The sequence below is a fragment of the Pezoporus flaviventris genome, unplaced genomic scaffold, assembly GCF_033815535.1.
Source record: "Pezoporus flaviventris isolate CSIRO_AGI_PZ_B2104156 unplaced genomic scaffold, CSIRO_AGI_Pfla_v1 ptg000097l, whole genome shotgun sequence".
NCBI classification, from domain to species: domain Eukaryota; kingdom Metazoa; phylum Chordata; class Aves; order Psittaciformes; family Psittacidae; genus Pezoporus; species Pezoporus flaviventris.
In genome coordinates this window covers 1,949,022-1,963,846 of record NW_026892645.1, presented here as the reverse complement: position 1 = coordinate 1,963,846, position 14,825 = coordinate 1,949,022, and the positions used below count along the sequence as shown (strand labels likewise).

Genomic DNA, 14,825 nt, shown 5'->3' with positions numbered 1-14,825 from the left:
GTGGGGGAAATGAGTAAAACTGTGTGTGGGTGAGAGCCGGGGAAAGAGAGAAAGTGTGTGGGAGAGAAGATGTGAATGTGCGTGTGCAAGAGAATATTGATGTGTATCTGTCTGCATCGAGGGAAGCAAAAACCTCTGTGTGTGCATGTGTAGGTTGAGGGATGCATCCAGCAGAGAGTGACTGACCTCATGCCTCCATGCTCATCTCCTGCCCCTACCAGGAATAATTACACTGATTTGATTCTTCCTGTGCACAGACAGGATTTCACTGATGGCAGGAGCCCAGTGTGGCTGCAGATGGGAGATCACATCACACAGGAGCACCACAAGCTTCAGAGAGGCAGCAGCATCGACACTGGATGAATAAATACCCTGGAGAAAGGACACAACTGTGCCTGCCCTGCCTGGTAAAATCAATTTTAAATGTTTATTGGAAGCCCTGTAGTTCCAGTTTTCTTTCTAGCCAGACATTCCCAGTGGGGCAATCCATGAAGTAAAATGGGTGAAAAGCTGCAAGGCTGCAGTTTGCAGGACCTTGTGCTCAGCATCCTGTAGCAGAGGTGCCCCTGCTTCAGTACAGCATCACTGTGAGCATCACCCAGAGCCAGGTTTTGGGATGACTCAGGCCTGGATAGCCTGAGTCTGCAAAGGGAGGAAATTCGTTACCGGCTGCACATGTGGGGTGGGACAGCCCATTGGTGTGAAACCATCTGAGGGGCAGGAGGTGGCTGGAGCCTTGCTCATTTGCAGCAGGTAAGAGCCAGCTGAAGCAGAAGCAAATGGAGCTGCTGACCAGCCTGTGAAAGTGGCACGTTCATGTGGGCTCTGTGCAACCAACGGCAAGGTCTTGAGGTGACTCAAGGCCTGAAAAGCAGTGGGGGCACCTGGAGCCACAGGCTTGAGCCTGGGATGGAGCTCATGAAGGAGCATCATGGGCTGGAGGAGTAGGACTGACGCCAGGGCTCACCGCAGCTCCTGAAAGGCAAAAGCAAAGAGTTGGAGTCTGTTGTTTCCATGCTGCAGGGTGGGTGCAAGAGGAAAGGGAGAGCAAAATCCCCCAGGCAAGTGAGTGGCTACCAGAGCCAGGCGTGGGGCCATGCCCTGGACCCAGGGGTGGCATCAAGAGATCCCCATCTGCACAGCATTGACCCCCACAGACACCACCCATGTTCTTCTGGAGCAGTAATTCCAGCTGCACTAATGGGCATTTGCCTACTGCAGTTTTTGTAGTTAGGGAAGCAACACAAATATCCCCTAGAAATTCAGATCTTCCTTCCCCATTTTTCACTCTTCCTCAGGAACAAAATGGGCTCTTCTTTCTCTCTTCTTGGGGTGGGTATCTTTTCTGATTCTTTGTTTCTTTCTTTTCTAAGCCATGCTCAGGGACCGCAGACGTGTACATAATGTATCTATGTCAAAATTATGTAAAGGCTCCATTAATATAAAGCTTGCACAGCTGTAAGAACGCTTACACTCTCTTCACATCTTATGCAATTGCATAGAAGCACGCAAAGAAGGTTAAGTTTAAGGAAAAAAGGGGTATGGATTAAATTCATGCTAAATAAACAATGAAAAGACATGAAACCCAATGCCTGAATGCTCTTCCTTTTAAAGGCAGGGTTGGCATAAGCCAGCTGAATGTCAGATTTAACTGCTCTGATTCTAATTACAACCATACCTTTGTTCCAATATGCCCTTTGGAATATCACTTTTCTCTGAAAGAACTCGAACAACAGCGAACTCCCCCGTGCACGAGGCACCGCTGGAGCATTACCGTGTCCATGTGGAATGCATCGAGCCACGGCGCTTTCCAAACACAGGGCTCTGCTCCAGGCTCTGGTGTTCCTGGAACAAGCTCCTGATTTTCATCTCCAAGACCTTCAGCCACAAAAACGTCTTGATAAGGAAACAGATGACATTTAACTGGGAATGAAGCTGGAATCGGAGTGGTATCAGGAGTTCCTCAACCCAGCAAAGTGCTTCTGTGGTGGAAATAAGCAGCCAAAATGATTTTTCTCTTGGTCTGGACCAGATCAAATAATGCAGAAAAATCAAAGACAGTTTTAGTGAGTGGAATCAGGACCGGTTGCTCCGTTTCTAATGGCCAGGTTGGCAAAGAGTCATCGTGCTTCTGTAGCTACCGTGGTCTCCAATAGTCAAGGACAAGGTTTGTAGGGAAAGATAATGTATTTTTTAATTGACTAATAAAGCTGAAAAATGTCCTGGCAAACTTTTAGGCTTATAAGCCCTCCTTCAGGACAGGAAAAGAACTCATAACCTTGCTCACAGTTGCTTTGAGCTTGACTTGGTTGTGTTGGTAAATCAGGTGGTTTCAGCGAAAAGGTGGTTGAGACTTTGGAGCAGACGGAAGCACTGGCCAGGAGAGAGATAATTCTGTCAATAATCCCAAGCTACTTCAGTTGCAGCTACTTTTATCATCATGGATGTGTCCTATTTTGCCAGCTGCATCTCCAGATGGGAACGGCACTTGTGAGCAGTTTTGAGCAGCGTATGAGAGCTGTGCTGGGTCTCTCCTGCAGCGCTTTGCTGCAGGAGGCTCTGGAGCCAGTGCCAGCCATCCCTGCAGATCTATCTCTACACCAGCCCTGTAGTTCAGAGGCAGCTTCATGTTTGGGTTTCCATTCAATATTCCTCGGCTTCGGTCTCCAAGACTACAAGCCAACATCCAACCCCTCCTCCCACTCCTGTTTTCAAAGAAAGAAAAACACTGTGAAAAGGAGCTACCCAATTTCTGGGCAGTTTTCAAAGCAGAAGGAAAGGCTCTGCTCCGGCCAGGCCTCCTGATGGCTCCCGGCTGGCCTCAGCCACGGTTCTCCGGGTGCTCAATCCTTGTGCCAGCTGGAAAGCACCTTCCCCACTTTCACAAGTGTGAAGAAGCAATGAAAAGCTTCTAAGGATAAAACGGAGGTGTTGGAGTAGTTAAAAACCTCTGGGGCTTCATTCAAATCTTTTTGCAAATGCTGGTTTTGGTTGGAAATATAATAATAGGAGGGAAGGAGTCAGGGAGCTTGTGCTGGAGGATCACCAGCACCTAGCTTTGGGGTCTCATCATTTCTGCTCATTTGCTTACAGGATATTCGGCTTCCAACAACGGGATTTAACCAGGGGCTTCCCGGCTTCTGTGGCATGGAGAGCAGGTCAACATCTTCTGACAGCTCTGCACGATGGGCACCAAGGTCTCTTCAGCTGGGGATGTGAGAGCAGCATGGAGATGTTCAGGTCAGCATGGGCCCAGGTGGGTGCTCCGTCCCCAGCACCGCGTGTCAGGCATCTTCCCACTGAGGTCCCTGGAGCCCACTGGTGCAAAGCCAGTCACTCAGCTGTGTCCTGCCACTGCTACCGCACCAGTGTTTGTCAGAGGCCATGAGCCTTCACATGGTGCCAAAGAAAAGGGGTCTCCAGCAGCTTCCCTGACTCCACAAAGGTGTGTGTGGAAAGCTGGGTGTGCAAAGAAAGAGGAGGAGAAAAAGGATGAGGAAGAGGAGGAGGAGGGCAGCATCCATTAGCTGATGGCAGTGGGAGCCGAGGCTAGGCTCAATGGGGATGGCATGGCAGGAACATCCACAAAGAAACTGGAGTTAAATGATTGTGTAGCTTCATTTGTGTTAGGAAAGAGAGGATGCATCTCAAATTCCTGGTGTTTTTTTCTTTCTGTTTGGGACTTCAGTTCCAGGGCAATGTCACTGGGCTCTTTCCATTGGCAGGTGCCATGTTTGGGGTGCCCTCTCCCTGCCAGAGGGGTGTTGGTGAGGTTATAACCCTGCTTACACGTGGTGAACTCAATCCAGTGTTTGATTTACATATCACATCATCCGCATTCCCATGGCAAACCACCAAGATGCTGCAAACACAACCCATGGTGGTGGGGAGGAGAGTGTAGGAACATCCCCGTGTGCGGCTCCACCAGCACCACGTGGGGATGGGATGGGGCAAGCCAGCACCACCGGCTGCAGGCAAGTGAGTGGCGGTGTTTGTCCAAGGGGAGAGCGATGGTGCAAGAGCTATTTTAATCTGCGGTGACTCACGGCGAGCACATCGTGACTCACCGCAGAGTTTGGTGGTTTGGCTGGTTTGGAGATGTGTCAGGTTCCCTGTGCAGGAGAAGGACGGTGTTGAACACCGGGGAATGAACTGCCATTTCTTTCAGCTGCCTAAACATTGGCTCAGCCATAGGGTGTAGCCACAGCATGGCGTTGCTTGGCACAGCATGGCATGGCTTAGCACAGCACAGACCAGCATGTCAAGCCCCCACCCTCATGTTGCACTGGGCTTTGCCTCACTCACACAGGACTGCAAAGTCAAGAGAACAGCCTTAGGGCACCCATCACTGGGGGAACCCAAAGCATCATGGGTGCAGCATCGCCTGCACGCTGCCAAGAGCCAGTCACGGTGTGAGGAGCGCTCAGACACTGATGTTTTATGGGGCAGTTTGATAAAAAGAAATAATTCCTAAGGTGTTTCAAGGTGTTTCAGCCTTCACTCGCAGAGCTGCTCACTTGCAGGACAGGCTTTTTTGCAGGTGCTCTGGCCCCGGTGCAGGGAGCCCACCCCACACTGCCGCGCAGAACTCATCCCTTACAGGCAATAAAATCTGTGTCGACTCTCCTTGGGCTTGGCACAGACCCTGCACCAGGAATCAGCTTCTCTGCTGCCTGAGCAGGCCTGGAAGTGTTTCTTTTTCGGCAGCCCTTTCCAACAAACAGCAAATCCGTAAGATTTCTTCTTGGCACCGACTGGAGCATTTTTTCAGTGATTGATTTTCTCTTTTGCTATTCAGAGAAAGGCTCCCCCCGTTTCTAGGAATCCCGGCGAGCACAGGTTGTTCCCTCACGCAGGACAATGCTCCGCAGGCAGTGCACCCCTGCCCACACCCCATCCAGGGGGCCCCAGCGGTGCCCACCCTGGCTGCAGCTCCTAATCCAAGAAAGGACACACACACACGCACACACACACACACACACACACAGAGTCAGGGAGGTCCCTTGTGTGTGTCACAGGGTGATGATGGTGCCCTCTTCAAGGACTCTCCGTGCATGGTTGGCCCTAGGTGCCCTCAGAGACCCCCAGATGCCCCAGGGATCCCCAGTTTGTCGGTGCAGAGGGCATGCGGGGGTGATGGTGCATGTGGGGATGTGGGGTGCCTCGGTGGGGCTCTGGGTGTGATGGTACCAACGTGGGGCAGTGGCAGGTACCTCACGGATGGGAAGAGCAGGTACCCCAATGGGGGTGGATGCAGGTACCCCAGGGGGGCAGCAGCAGGTACCCCAATCGGGGGTGCAGTTACCCCGGGGGTACAGCAGCAGGTACCCCAATGGGGGCGGATGCAGGTACCCCAATGGGGGCGGACGCAGGTACCCCAGTCCTTGCGCGTTCCCTGCTCTCGCACCGGGGGCTCCGCGCTCGCAGCCCGGGCCCGGCTCCGCGCCGTGCCCGTCCGATGCACTCGGGGCGGCGGGAGGCGGCGGGGGCGGCCCCGCGCTAATTGCATAAGCGGGACGTCAATGGGGGAAGCGCGGGAAGATGGCGGCCCCGCTGCGCGCCGCCGCTCCCCGCCGCGGGCCCCGGGCGGGCGGGCGCTGACCCGGAGCGGGCGGCGGTAACGGCGGCGGAGCGGGCAGCGCTGAGGGCAGCGCTGAGGGCACTGGTAAGGGCAGCGCAGCGGGGGCACGGGCCCGGCAGCGCGGGGGCGGCGTGGGCGCAGCGCGGCGGGGACGGACGGAGGGACGGATGGATGGACGGACGGACGGATGGACGGCGCCGCAGCGCCTTTGAATGAGCCAATGGCGGCGGGGCCCGCGGCCGCCGCTCCCGGGGCTGCTCCCGGGGCTGCCCCCGGCGCTGCCGCCCGGCAGGTGCCGCCGGACCCGCCGCTCTCCCGCTCATCCGCGGGGCTGGCGGTGGGGACAAGGGGCCGTGCCCGGACCCCCCCCGGCCCTCTCCGCTGCCTCTTCCCGGTGGGTCCCGCGGCGGGGGGGGGGGGGAGCTCCCACCCGTGTGCACGGGGCCGGGATTTTGGAGGGGGGGGAGCGGCAGGAGCTGAGCCCCCGCCACCGGGCGCGCTCCCCCGGGTCTGGGGGCCGCGGAGCTGCCGCCGGTTTCGTAACCGCGAGGAGCGGCGCTGCCGGTGACATGTCGCAGCTCGCTGCCGCCGCCGCTCCCGCCAGCCCCGCGTCCGCTGCTTTACCGTGAGCTCCATCGCTCCTGCCCGACCCGTGCTCGGGCAACGGGAGCGCCGTGACCCGCAGGGTCCGGGCGGGAGGGAGTTCGCGTCGCGCACGGCGTGGTCAGGCTCCGTGCTGTGATCCGCGGCGCGGGGCCACGCGTGCGACGGGAGCGCAGAGAGGAGCAAAGTAACTTTTAAGCCGTTTTACTGATGTCTATCGGGGATTTACTGGTGTCTGGTGGGGATTTAGGGATGTCTGTTAGGGCTTTGCTGGTGTCTGTTGGGGATTTGGTGGTGTCTGTCGGGGATCGCAGCTGCGGGGTCGGTGCTGCCGGCTGGAGACGGCTTCTGTGCCTTCCACACTTCAAACCTTTCCGTAGTGAAACTCGGCTGCTCGCCTGCACTCGCTGTGTGTGGTGCTGCCGCTTCCCTGCGCGTGCAGTGTGCCTAGCACCTTTTGAGCCTGTGGAACTGCTGGGAAAGTGTGACTTAAAAATCACATTACATTTAAAGCCATTATTCCTCATGTGCCCCTGCCCAAGGCTGAGCTGGTGCAGGCCTGTGGCATGTCCCTGTGTCACACAGAGTGGCTCTGTGCTGCATGAGCTAAGGCACTCGGGGTTAACTCATTCTTGTTCAATATGGGAAGAGATTTTAGCTGCTCCCTTTGATTTCACATGAATTAACCTGTCTCATCAGCACTTATTTTGTGGGTCCTGAACCCCACTGGTGGGGCTGAGCCAGCCCCAGCTCAATGCTCCTGGTAAAACTCTCCATCCCACCGTGCTTGGCGATGGGTGCCTGGTGTCACAGTGCAAGGGCTGTGTGATGACCATGTGCATTCTCTCCAGGCTCTGCTGATGGAGACCACCAAGCTCAACCCCATCATCCGGGATGTCTATGCTGCTGCTGGCCGTGTCCAGCAAGCATCGGCTGTGGCACGGAGGGCCAGTGGCTGCAGAGAGCTCATGGTGAAGCTGATGGAGGGGCAGTACGTGCTGTGCCGCTGGACCGATGGGCTCTATTACCTTGGGAAGATCAAAAGGGTAACATGGGCACCCAAAAAGGGTAACGTGGGCACTCCAAGTGTAGGTAGCACCGCTGCGGGGTCGCCTTGTGGCTCAGAGGGTTGCTGGCATGGGCTGCAGCATGTCCTGTGGTCACTGGGGCATTTTGATGTCCTGCCATTGGGTGTCGTACCCAGAACCCAACTTCCCACAGCTCTGGAGGCAGGGCCAATCACCAGGGAAGACAGGGAAGCACTGGGAATGGCAGCTGATGCTTGACAGTTCTTTGCACTCTCTTCCTGCAGGTGAGTGGCTCCAAGCAAAGCTGCCTTGTCACGTTTGAGGACAACTCCAAGTACTGGGTCCTCTGGAAGGACATCCAGCATGGTGAGAGCTTCCCTGTCTTCCCTTCCCACTGTCTTGTCAGTGAGTCATTCCCAGCACCACAGAGATGGGGCTGTGCCTTGCACATCCCCAACTCTGCCATCTCCGTCCTGCAGCCGGTGTCCCCGGAGAGGAGCCCAAGTGCAACATCTGCCTGGGACAGACGTCGGGGCCCATGAATGAAATCCTCATCTGCGGGAAGTGCGGGCTGGGTGAGTGTGGACCTGTACCTCATGATCTGCTGTGTCCCACCACGGGGTGAGGGGCCAGCCAGCCCAGCAGTGCTCACGCTGAGCCTTCCCACAGGTTATCACCAGCAGTGCCATGTCCCGGTGGCGAGTGGCGGTGAGAGCCCTCTGGGGACGCCGTGGTTCTGCCGCCGCTGCATATTTGCCCTTGCTGTGAGGGTGAGTGGGGCTGCCCGGGGTTCCCTTGGGGCTCCGTGTGCTGCCCACCCTTGGTGCAGGATGCGGCCCTCAAGTGGCTGTACTGACCCTTACCCTGCTCACCTCTGCAGAAGGGGGGTGCCCTGAAGAAGGGGGCCATTGCCAAGACGCTGCAAGCTGTCAAGATGGTGCTGTCCTACAACCCCGACCTGCTCGAGTGGGACTCCCCACACCGGACCAACCAGCAGCAGTGCTACTGCTACTGCGGTGGCCCTGGCGAGTAAGCCCCTGCCTGCCAGGAGGGTGGTTGTGTCCGGTTTGGTGGGGAAGAGCATGCACAAATGAAGGTGGGATCAGGGTCGGGATTTTATCCCTTCCAGGAGACAAGTCCCCAGCTTGCAGGGCATTGTCCTGGCTTTGCCATCTGGATCTCCGTTCATTCCTGGAGGCTCTGTTTGTACCCACGTCTGTGGCTGCATTAAATACAAGTTGGGGGCAGACCTTCTTTACCTGTTTGGGGTCTCTGTGCATGGGAGGGGGCCAGGGCAGTGGTTGCCACACACTGCCCTCACTGTCACCCACCTCCTCTCCCTCCCCAGGTGGTACCTGAAGATGCTGCAGTGCTACCGCTGCCGGCAGTGGTTCCATGAAGCCTGCACCCAGTGCCTCAACGATCCCATGATGTTCGGGGACCGGTACGTCCCTTCCAGACTCTGCTGGGCTGGTGCTGGGTGTCAGAACTGGCTTCCCACGAGGGCTCATGCGTGGACACATCCCCAGTCCATATCTCTCTGATCCAACTGCCCTGGTGCAAGCAGGTGGCCCTGTCCTGCAGAGCTCAGCTCCTCCTGGCCATGCTGTCAGCTGTTAGCAACTGGAGCACTCTTCCTCACCCCATCCTTCCCTAAGCCCTGCATGGCTATGGGGTGACCCCCACCCCAGAACTCTCCCTCCCTGCTGTTTTCCAGGTTCTATGTGTTTTTCTGCTCTGTGTGCAACCAGGGACCTGAATATATCAAGCGCCTGCCCCTGAGATGGTAAGAAACAGCCCTAGCTCCTTTGTACCTTCAAGTGTACCTTGGTGGCCTGAAAGCACTTTGTAAAGTGTATTAACAGTGCTGGCAGCCCAGCTCCTTCCTGCTGCTCCTCTTGTGCTTGGCCGTGTTACTGGTGCTGATGGGCTGCTGGGAATGTTTTGAGTTGAAGGGACCTTAAAGCTCAACCAGTTCCAACCCCTGCCACGGGCAGGGACACCTTCCACTAGAGCAGCTTGCTCCAAGCCCCTGTGTCCAACCTGGCCTTGAGCACTGCCAGGAATGGGGCAGCCACAGTTTTCAGAGCTTGCTATCTAGCTACAATTCACATGAATAAGATGTACTGTGCCTAACTGCAGCAAGAGCACACGGCTGAGGCTTGTTAAAAAGCTGGAAAACTGGGCTGGAGCCATCCTGCTGGGGAGAGGGTGGGCTGCTGACCCTCCCAACCTCGTCGCTCCTGCAGGGTGGATGTCGTCCATCTCGCCCTCTACAACCTGGGTGTACAGAGCAAGAAGAAATACTTTGACTTTGAGGAGATCTTGGCCTTCGTGAACCACCACTGGGACCCGCTGCAGCTCGGGAAGGTAAAATTGTGCAGCTTGGGATGAGGCTGGAGAGCAGCCTTTGCATCACAGCCCTGCCTGACCACTACCGTCTCCCACAGCTGACAGGTACCCCCATCTCCGAGCGCGGCCCCCACCTCCTCAATGCCCTGAACAGCTACAAAAGCAGGTGAGACCTGGTGATGGGGATGCGATGGGATGCAGGATGCTCCCGTGTTCCCCCCGCCTGAGGGCTGCTTCCTCCCCTTCACCTCTCAGGTTTCTGTGTGGGAAGGAAATCAAAAAGAAGAAATGCATCTTCCGTCTGCGGATCCGTGTCCCACCAAACCCCCCCAGCAAGGTGCTGCCAGAGAAGGCCCCCGGCGTGGGAGAAAGTGGCTCCTGCGAGCTGAAGAAGAGGGGAAAAAGCAAATATGTCCATAAAGAGAGGTGAGAGACCAAAGTGACCCAGGCACCCCTTGCTTCTGCACCCCTGGGGTGGTCTCACCCCCCCTCACCTCCGCTTGCTCTGCAGCCTGCTGCCACGGCAGCTCCAGCAGCAGAAGCGGCGAGCAGCACGGCGCAAGAGGGCCAAGTTTCTGCTGGAGGATGCCATTCCCAGTGTGAGTCCATTGCCCCCTCCTCTGCACAACCACCCGGGGCTTAGCAGCCGAGTGGGACCCCCATTCCCATCCCTGGGGCTCCCCACAAGGTTCCCCCGCTCCTGCGGGCAGGGAGAGCCCCCGTCCCTCGCCCTGGGGTTTGCAAACGTTCTGTGCCAAGCCCGCTTCCCAGGGGAAGGAGCGCGGTGGCTCCCGGGCAGAGGGGGACGATGCCGGGGCCGCGGGCAGCACCGCTCCGCTCGGCAGTGACGACTGAGCTTGTTTTCGCGGCGCAGAGTGACTTCACCTCGGCCTGGAGCACCAACCACCACCTGGCCAGCATCTTCGACTTCACACTGGACGAAATTCAGAGCCTGAAAAGGTCCGTGCGGCTGGGGCAGGGCTGTGGGTGGCCAGGGGGTGGTTAAAACACCCAAGTGTGAAGGCAGGGCTGGGGATGAGATGGGCTGAAGTGACCCTCGCACCAGGCTGGGGCTGATGCTGCATCTTGTCTCCAGTGCCAGCTCGGGACAGACTTTCCTATCAGATGTGGACTCCACGGATGCTGCCAGCACCTCGGGCTCAGCCACCACAAGCCTCTCCTATGAGTCCAGGTGAGGGCTGTGCCTCTTGGCCCTTCCACGGGGGAGCCAGTGGCATGGCCGGGGAGGTAAGGGGTGCCCCTTTCCCACCACAGCACCCTCATGTCCTGGCAGGGGGATGTCCCACATCAGGGAGCCTTTCCTCTCTGGTCCCAAAGCCTTGCTGAGTGTGCAGGGTCAGAGCTGTTGGTCCTTCCTGGGCTCACCCCAATTCCCAGCCTGATCCCCCCCATGGTCACAGTGTGGGTACAGCAAGTACGGTGCAAGGGGGACCTTTTGGGTGCTGCCCTCACCTCTCCTCTGTCCCCTCTCGCAGCCGGAGGACCGTGGGCAGCCGCAAGCGCAAGTTGTCATCACCAGCGTACGCCTTGGCAGGGGCCAAGAGGAGAAGTGGGGAGATGGGCGGGCGCCCGGCCACGGGCACCCCTGAGGGCAGCGAGGCAGCCTGCGGCCCGGACCGTGCCGATGACGGCATCGACAGCCACACCTTCGAGAGCATCAGCGAGGACGACTCCTCCCTCTCCCACCTCAAGTCCTCCATCAGCAGCTACTTCGGGGCAGCAGGCAGGCTGGTGTGCGGGGAGAAGTACCAGGTGCTGGCGCGAAGGGTGACGCTGGAGGGGAAGGTGCAGTACCTGGTGGAGTGGGAAGGCACGACCCCGTACTGAGCCCAGCCAGCCCCAGAACCTCTCCCAGAGCCAAACCAGAGGAGATGGGGATGATGGGAACCCCTCGCTATGAATCAGAGGAGCTCGTCTGCGGCAGGGCTGGGACCTCTCTGTGCTGGTGGTCCTGGCTGGGGCCGGATCCTTGGGAGCCACCATGGATGGAGGCAGCGCTGGAGCCGGTGCCTTCAGTGGTGCTATCCTTGGTGAAACCCGCAGCCTTGCTGTTTTAATAACTGTTACTTCAATGGCCATGTGTATGCAAAGAGTGTGGCCCAGCTCCGCTTTCCTGATGGAGCCTTTGTCCGAGCCCAAGGCACCACAACGGTGGTGGTAAGAGCAGTGAGTGGGTCTGGCCTTTCCAGAAGGGTCCCCCAGCATGGCTGGGTGCCCCTGGGGAAGCCTCCTGGGGGGTACCCCACAACCTGCTCACACAGACAGATGTCACGTCCAAGCCTTACAGTGCAGACTTGAGGGGTTTCTGCTGGTAAAGCAGAAAGCACCTCCCTCACCTGGGTTTTCACTGCCCGTCCCTGTGCCTATAGGAGACTGTGGGTGACTCTCTCCAGAGTGTGTGGGGTTTTCCTCCTCCTCATAAATCCATTCATTAAAGGAATGTGGTTTGTTTTAAATGAGGGGGAAATGCCCTGTCAACAGCCCTCGTGTAGCCAGCTTTCGTGGCTGCGGGGCAGATGTACGTGGTTGCCTGGACTGTGTGTGGTGATGCACCAGCTTCGTTTCCCTGTTCTTCTGACAATCGTGGTCTTGGAAGAGATCAGCCAAAAGATACACCCTTGCCTTAAAACCACCACGGGCATTGCACAGACTGGAGCCTGAGGCCTTTGTTCCCATGGGAATTCTTGTCCTGAATGTGCCAAACAAGCAGACAAACCAAAAAGACTGAAGAGAACAGCAGGGGCATGGGGAGGGGTTGTACCAGGTCCCCACAGCCATCCTGGTGGCCTCGTGGCTGTGCCTTGCTCTGCTTTCTGCTACCAGCATGGTGTGGATGTTTGTGAGCATGTGAGGTTGATTTGTCTGCAGAAGAGGAGGAGCAGCCCCTTCTCAAACTAAAGCAATAGAGCCAGGGTGTTCAGGAGCAAAGCAGTTGTCTTTTTTTAAAGGAATTCTAATAGCATCAGATGTATTTGTTAGATTTATTTTGTTCTAAGAGAGAAAGAGATTTTTAACGTTGTCCTCCTTGTCTCTTCCCTGTCACCACTGGGGCTGTCCCATGAGGCTGGAAGGTGTCATCCTTTTGGGAGATGGGACCCCCCATCCCTACAGGAGAGGTGCAGCTCCTGCAGCCAGCATGGTCACTCCCCATCCTGCCTTGGCTTCATCACCAAAGGGTCACTTAAAGTATTCCCCTTTCACGAGTGCCTGTGAAGCCCTTGTTATTGTCCACATTGCTGCCTGCGAGTCCAGGGGCTGCCAAGAGCTGTGCCAGGGCCATGGAGGGGGATGATTCCCATGGGATGGCCAATGGACATTGCATGGGTGGGAGCACCCACCATGTGGCCTTGGTTCCTCACCTCTCCCTCTGTTCCCTTTCTTCTCTTGTTGGCCTCTTGCAGAGAATTGAATGTGGAGCCTTAAAAAACTATCTCTGTTGCAGAGTATATTTTGTATTAGCTGTAATAGATAATTAAAATGACTCTGTGCACCTTCTAAAGATTTATGAGGTCAGGTTGCTGCTTGCAATAACCAGCCCTTGTTATACCCAAGTTGTAATTAATATGTCTGATGTACAATTAAAAAGTCGAGGATTTTTCTAACATCCCTGGTTCTTTGGAGTGTCAGGATTACTGAGTTTGGGCACTGGGGGTCAGTGTGTGCTCCCAGGCATGTGTCCATTGCTGAGCCATGCTCTGTGCCAGGGTGAGATGTGCCCTCAGCTGGAGAGATGCTGCTGTGAAGCACAAGAACAGCAGAAGGATGCAAAGGGGAGACTGGGGGCAGTTTCTTTGGGTTTAGCACTGCTGTTTCCTGCTCTCAGAGCTCAGACCATTTTCCTTCTTGTCTTTTTTTCCCTGCACCTCCTCTGAGAGCTGATGGGGCCATACACAAGCCTGCCTGAATGCCCTGTACCACTTGATTATGAGCCCAAAATGGGCAGATGGGAGCCAGTGGAGCATCAGTCAACATCAGGCCAAGGAGAGTCAATGCAAACCCACGATGAGCCCTTCGTCTTGCCCAGCTCGCTGTAGCAGCAGACTGCATCAACACTGAGCCTGCCCAGGTAGGAAACACTGCTGTTTATTTCCTTCCCAGTCTCACAAATAACTTGATCCCGTTCCGTAAGCTATTTCCCATTAAACTATTAATGTGAGCATCTTTTTGCAAGGTTAAACATGGCCTGGGTAGAAAGCCACTCTTGAGAGGTGGGTAGGGGATGCAGGGCTGGTGATGTCCTGGTCCTGCTGCACTTGCTTTCCCTGAACTGGCCATGGATGTTGCTCAGCCCAGCTCGGCGGGTAGGGTCAGTGTGTGTGCTGCTTGCAGCTCCTGGTAAATCCTTGTGGCATCTGCTTAAGTCTGCTGTTCCCTTGGATTCTGTAGGACTTGAACCAGCACGTTGCATGGCAGCAGCAGAGGGTGTGAGCCAGCGCATCGCGGGGCACCCGGCCACATCCTGCTGCCTCCGGGCTGCTCGGTGTATCCTGGAGCACAGGGTCAGGCCAAGGAGGGGAGGTTTCGAGTGCAAATGATATTCCCAATCCCAAGTTTCTGTGTTATAAGCAAACTGGTGAAGATATAAACTGCTTCCTTGTGTCAGCCTGCACTGGGAGACCAGCGGGGCTCAGCATGTTTTCCCTGGTGCTTTCAGTTAATCCTGTGGGACGCTTTCCTCCAGCCATTTGAGGTAGAGAGGGTTTCCTTGGTCAATAGGCAGGCTGATGGTTTCGGGAATTTCAAAGGGATGGATGGATCTAAAGTGGAAACAGACGCAGAGGAACAGTGTCACCAGCAGCCCCGCTTGCAGGCGCAGGAAGCAGAGGTCTCTGCTCCCAGCCGTGCGCTGGCTTCAAAGCACCCGCATCTTCTTTTTGCCATGTGAGAATGTCGCTTTGAGCTTGGGGTTTACCGCAGCCAGCAGCTGACTGCCAGGGGCCCTGGCCCAAAGCTGGCTCTGCTCACCACCCAGTGCTTGGGAAACACAGGAAATCCTGCCAGGGAATGACCTGTGTTTGGAGGACAATCCCTCCCTGTACCCAGTACAGAGGGTACAAGAGCTGATATTTGTGCCACCCTTTTCTGCTGATGCCATCTCTGGGTTTTTCTAGCCACAAGGTACATCAGGACCACTTAGCCTCACCCTTACTGGGTGGGAAGGGGCTCAAGGGACCCGACTCCCAAAGCCTGAGCAGGAGATGGCAGCCTACCTTGGACTGGAAACCCAGTGCTCCTGCAGA

At 56.5% G+C, this 14,825-nt stretch overlaps 2 protein-coding genes across 4 annotated transcripts in view; one reads left to right on the top strand and one right to left on the bottom strand.

Moving 5' to 3' along the window:
* CUTA (cutA divalent cation tolerance homolog) overlaps window positions 1–14,825 on the bottom strand; it is a 91,101-nt gene that overhangs the window by 68,969 nt on the left and 7,307 nt on the right. The window contains exon 6 of one of the 2 annotated variants that reach the window (XR_009747432.1): window positions 13,189–14,342. Coding sequence is in view for 1 of the 2 variants with exons in the window: in XM_061476541.1 (XP_061332525.1) it covers window positions 14,240–14,342 (103 nt within the window). In the remaining variant the exon portion in view is untranslated. Of the gene's footprint in view, window positions 1–13,017; window positions 14,343–14,825 lie in introns of those variants that run through there. The other variant, XM_061476541.1, reaches the window with a different exon arrangement.
* PHF19 (PHD finger protein 19) lies at window positions 2,763–13,191 on the top strand. 2 transcript variants are annotated; one of them, XM_061476539.1, is made up of 15 exons: window positions 2,763–3,256; window positions 7,036–7,230; window positions 7,497–7,578; window positions 7,692–7,787; window positions 7,882–7,982; window positions 8,093–8,241; window positions 8,561–8,656; window positions 8,930–8,998; window positions 9,462–9,582; window positions 9,663–9,730; window positions 9,820–9,990; window positions 10,076–10,163; window positions 10,439–10,524; window positions 10,661–10,756; window positions 11,061–13,191. In XM_061476539.1, the coding sequence occupies exons 1-15, from the start codon at window positions 3,227–3,229 to the stop codon at window positions 11,410–11,412; spliced, it is 1,800 nt and encodes a 599-aa protein (XP_061332523.1). In that variant the 5' UTR covers window positions 2,763–3,226; the 3' UTR covers window positions 11,413–13,191. The 2 variants fall into 2 exon arrangements, with proteins under 2 accessions (XP_061332523.1, XP_061332524.1); XM_061476540.1 differs by lacking the exon at window positions 2,763–3,256 and adding an exon at window positions 6,342–6,371.

Coding starts and splice junctions, on each gene's coding strand:
- PHF19 (XM_061476539.1), top strand. CDS start 3,227: ATGGAGATGTTCAGGTCAGCATGGGCCCAG. Junction 7,788..7,881: donor CTGCGGGAAGTGCGGGCTGG/GTGAGTGTGGAC, acceptor GCCTTCCCACAG/GTTATCACCAGCAGTGCCAT. Junction 7,983..8,092: donor TATTTGCCCTTGCTGTGAGG/GTGAGTGGGGCT, acceptor TCACCTCTGCAG/AAGGGGGGTGCCCTGAAGAA.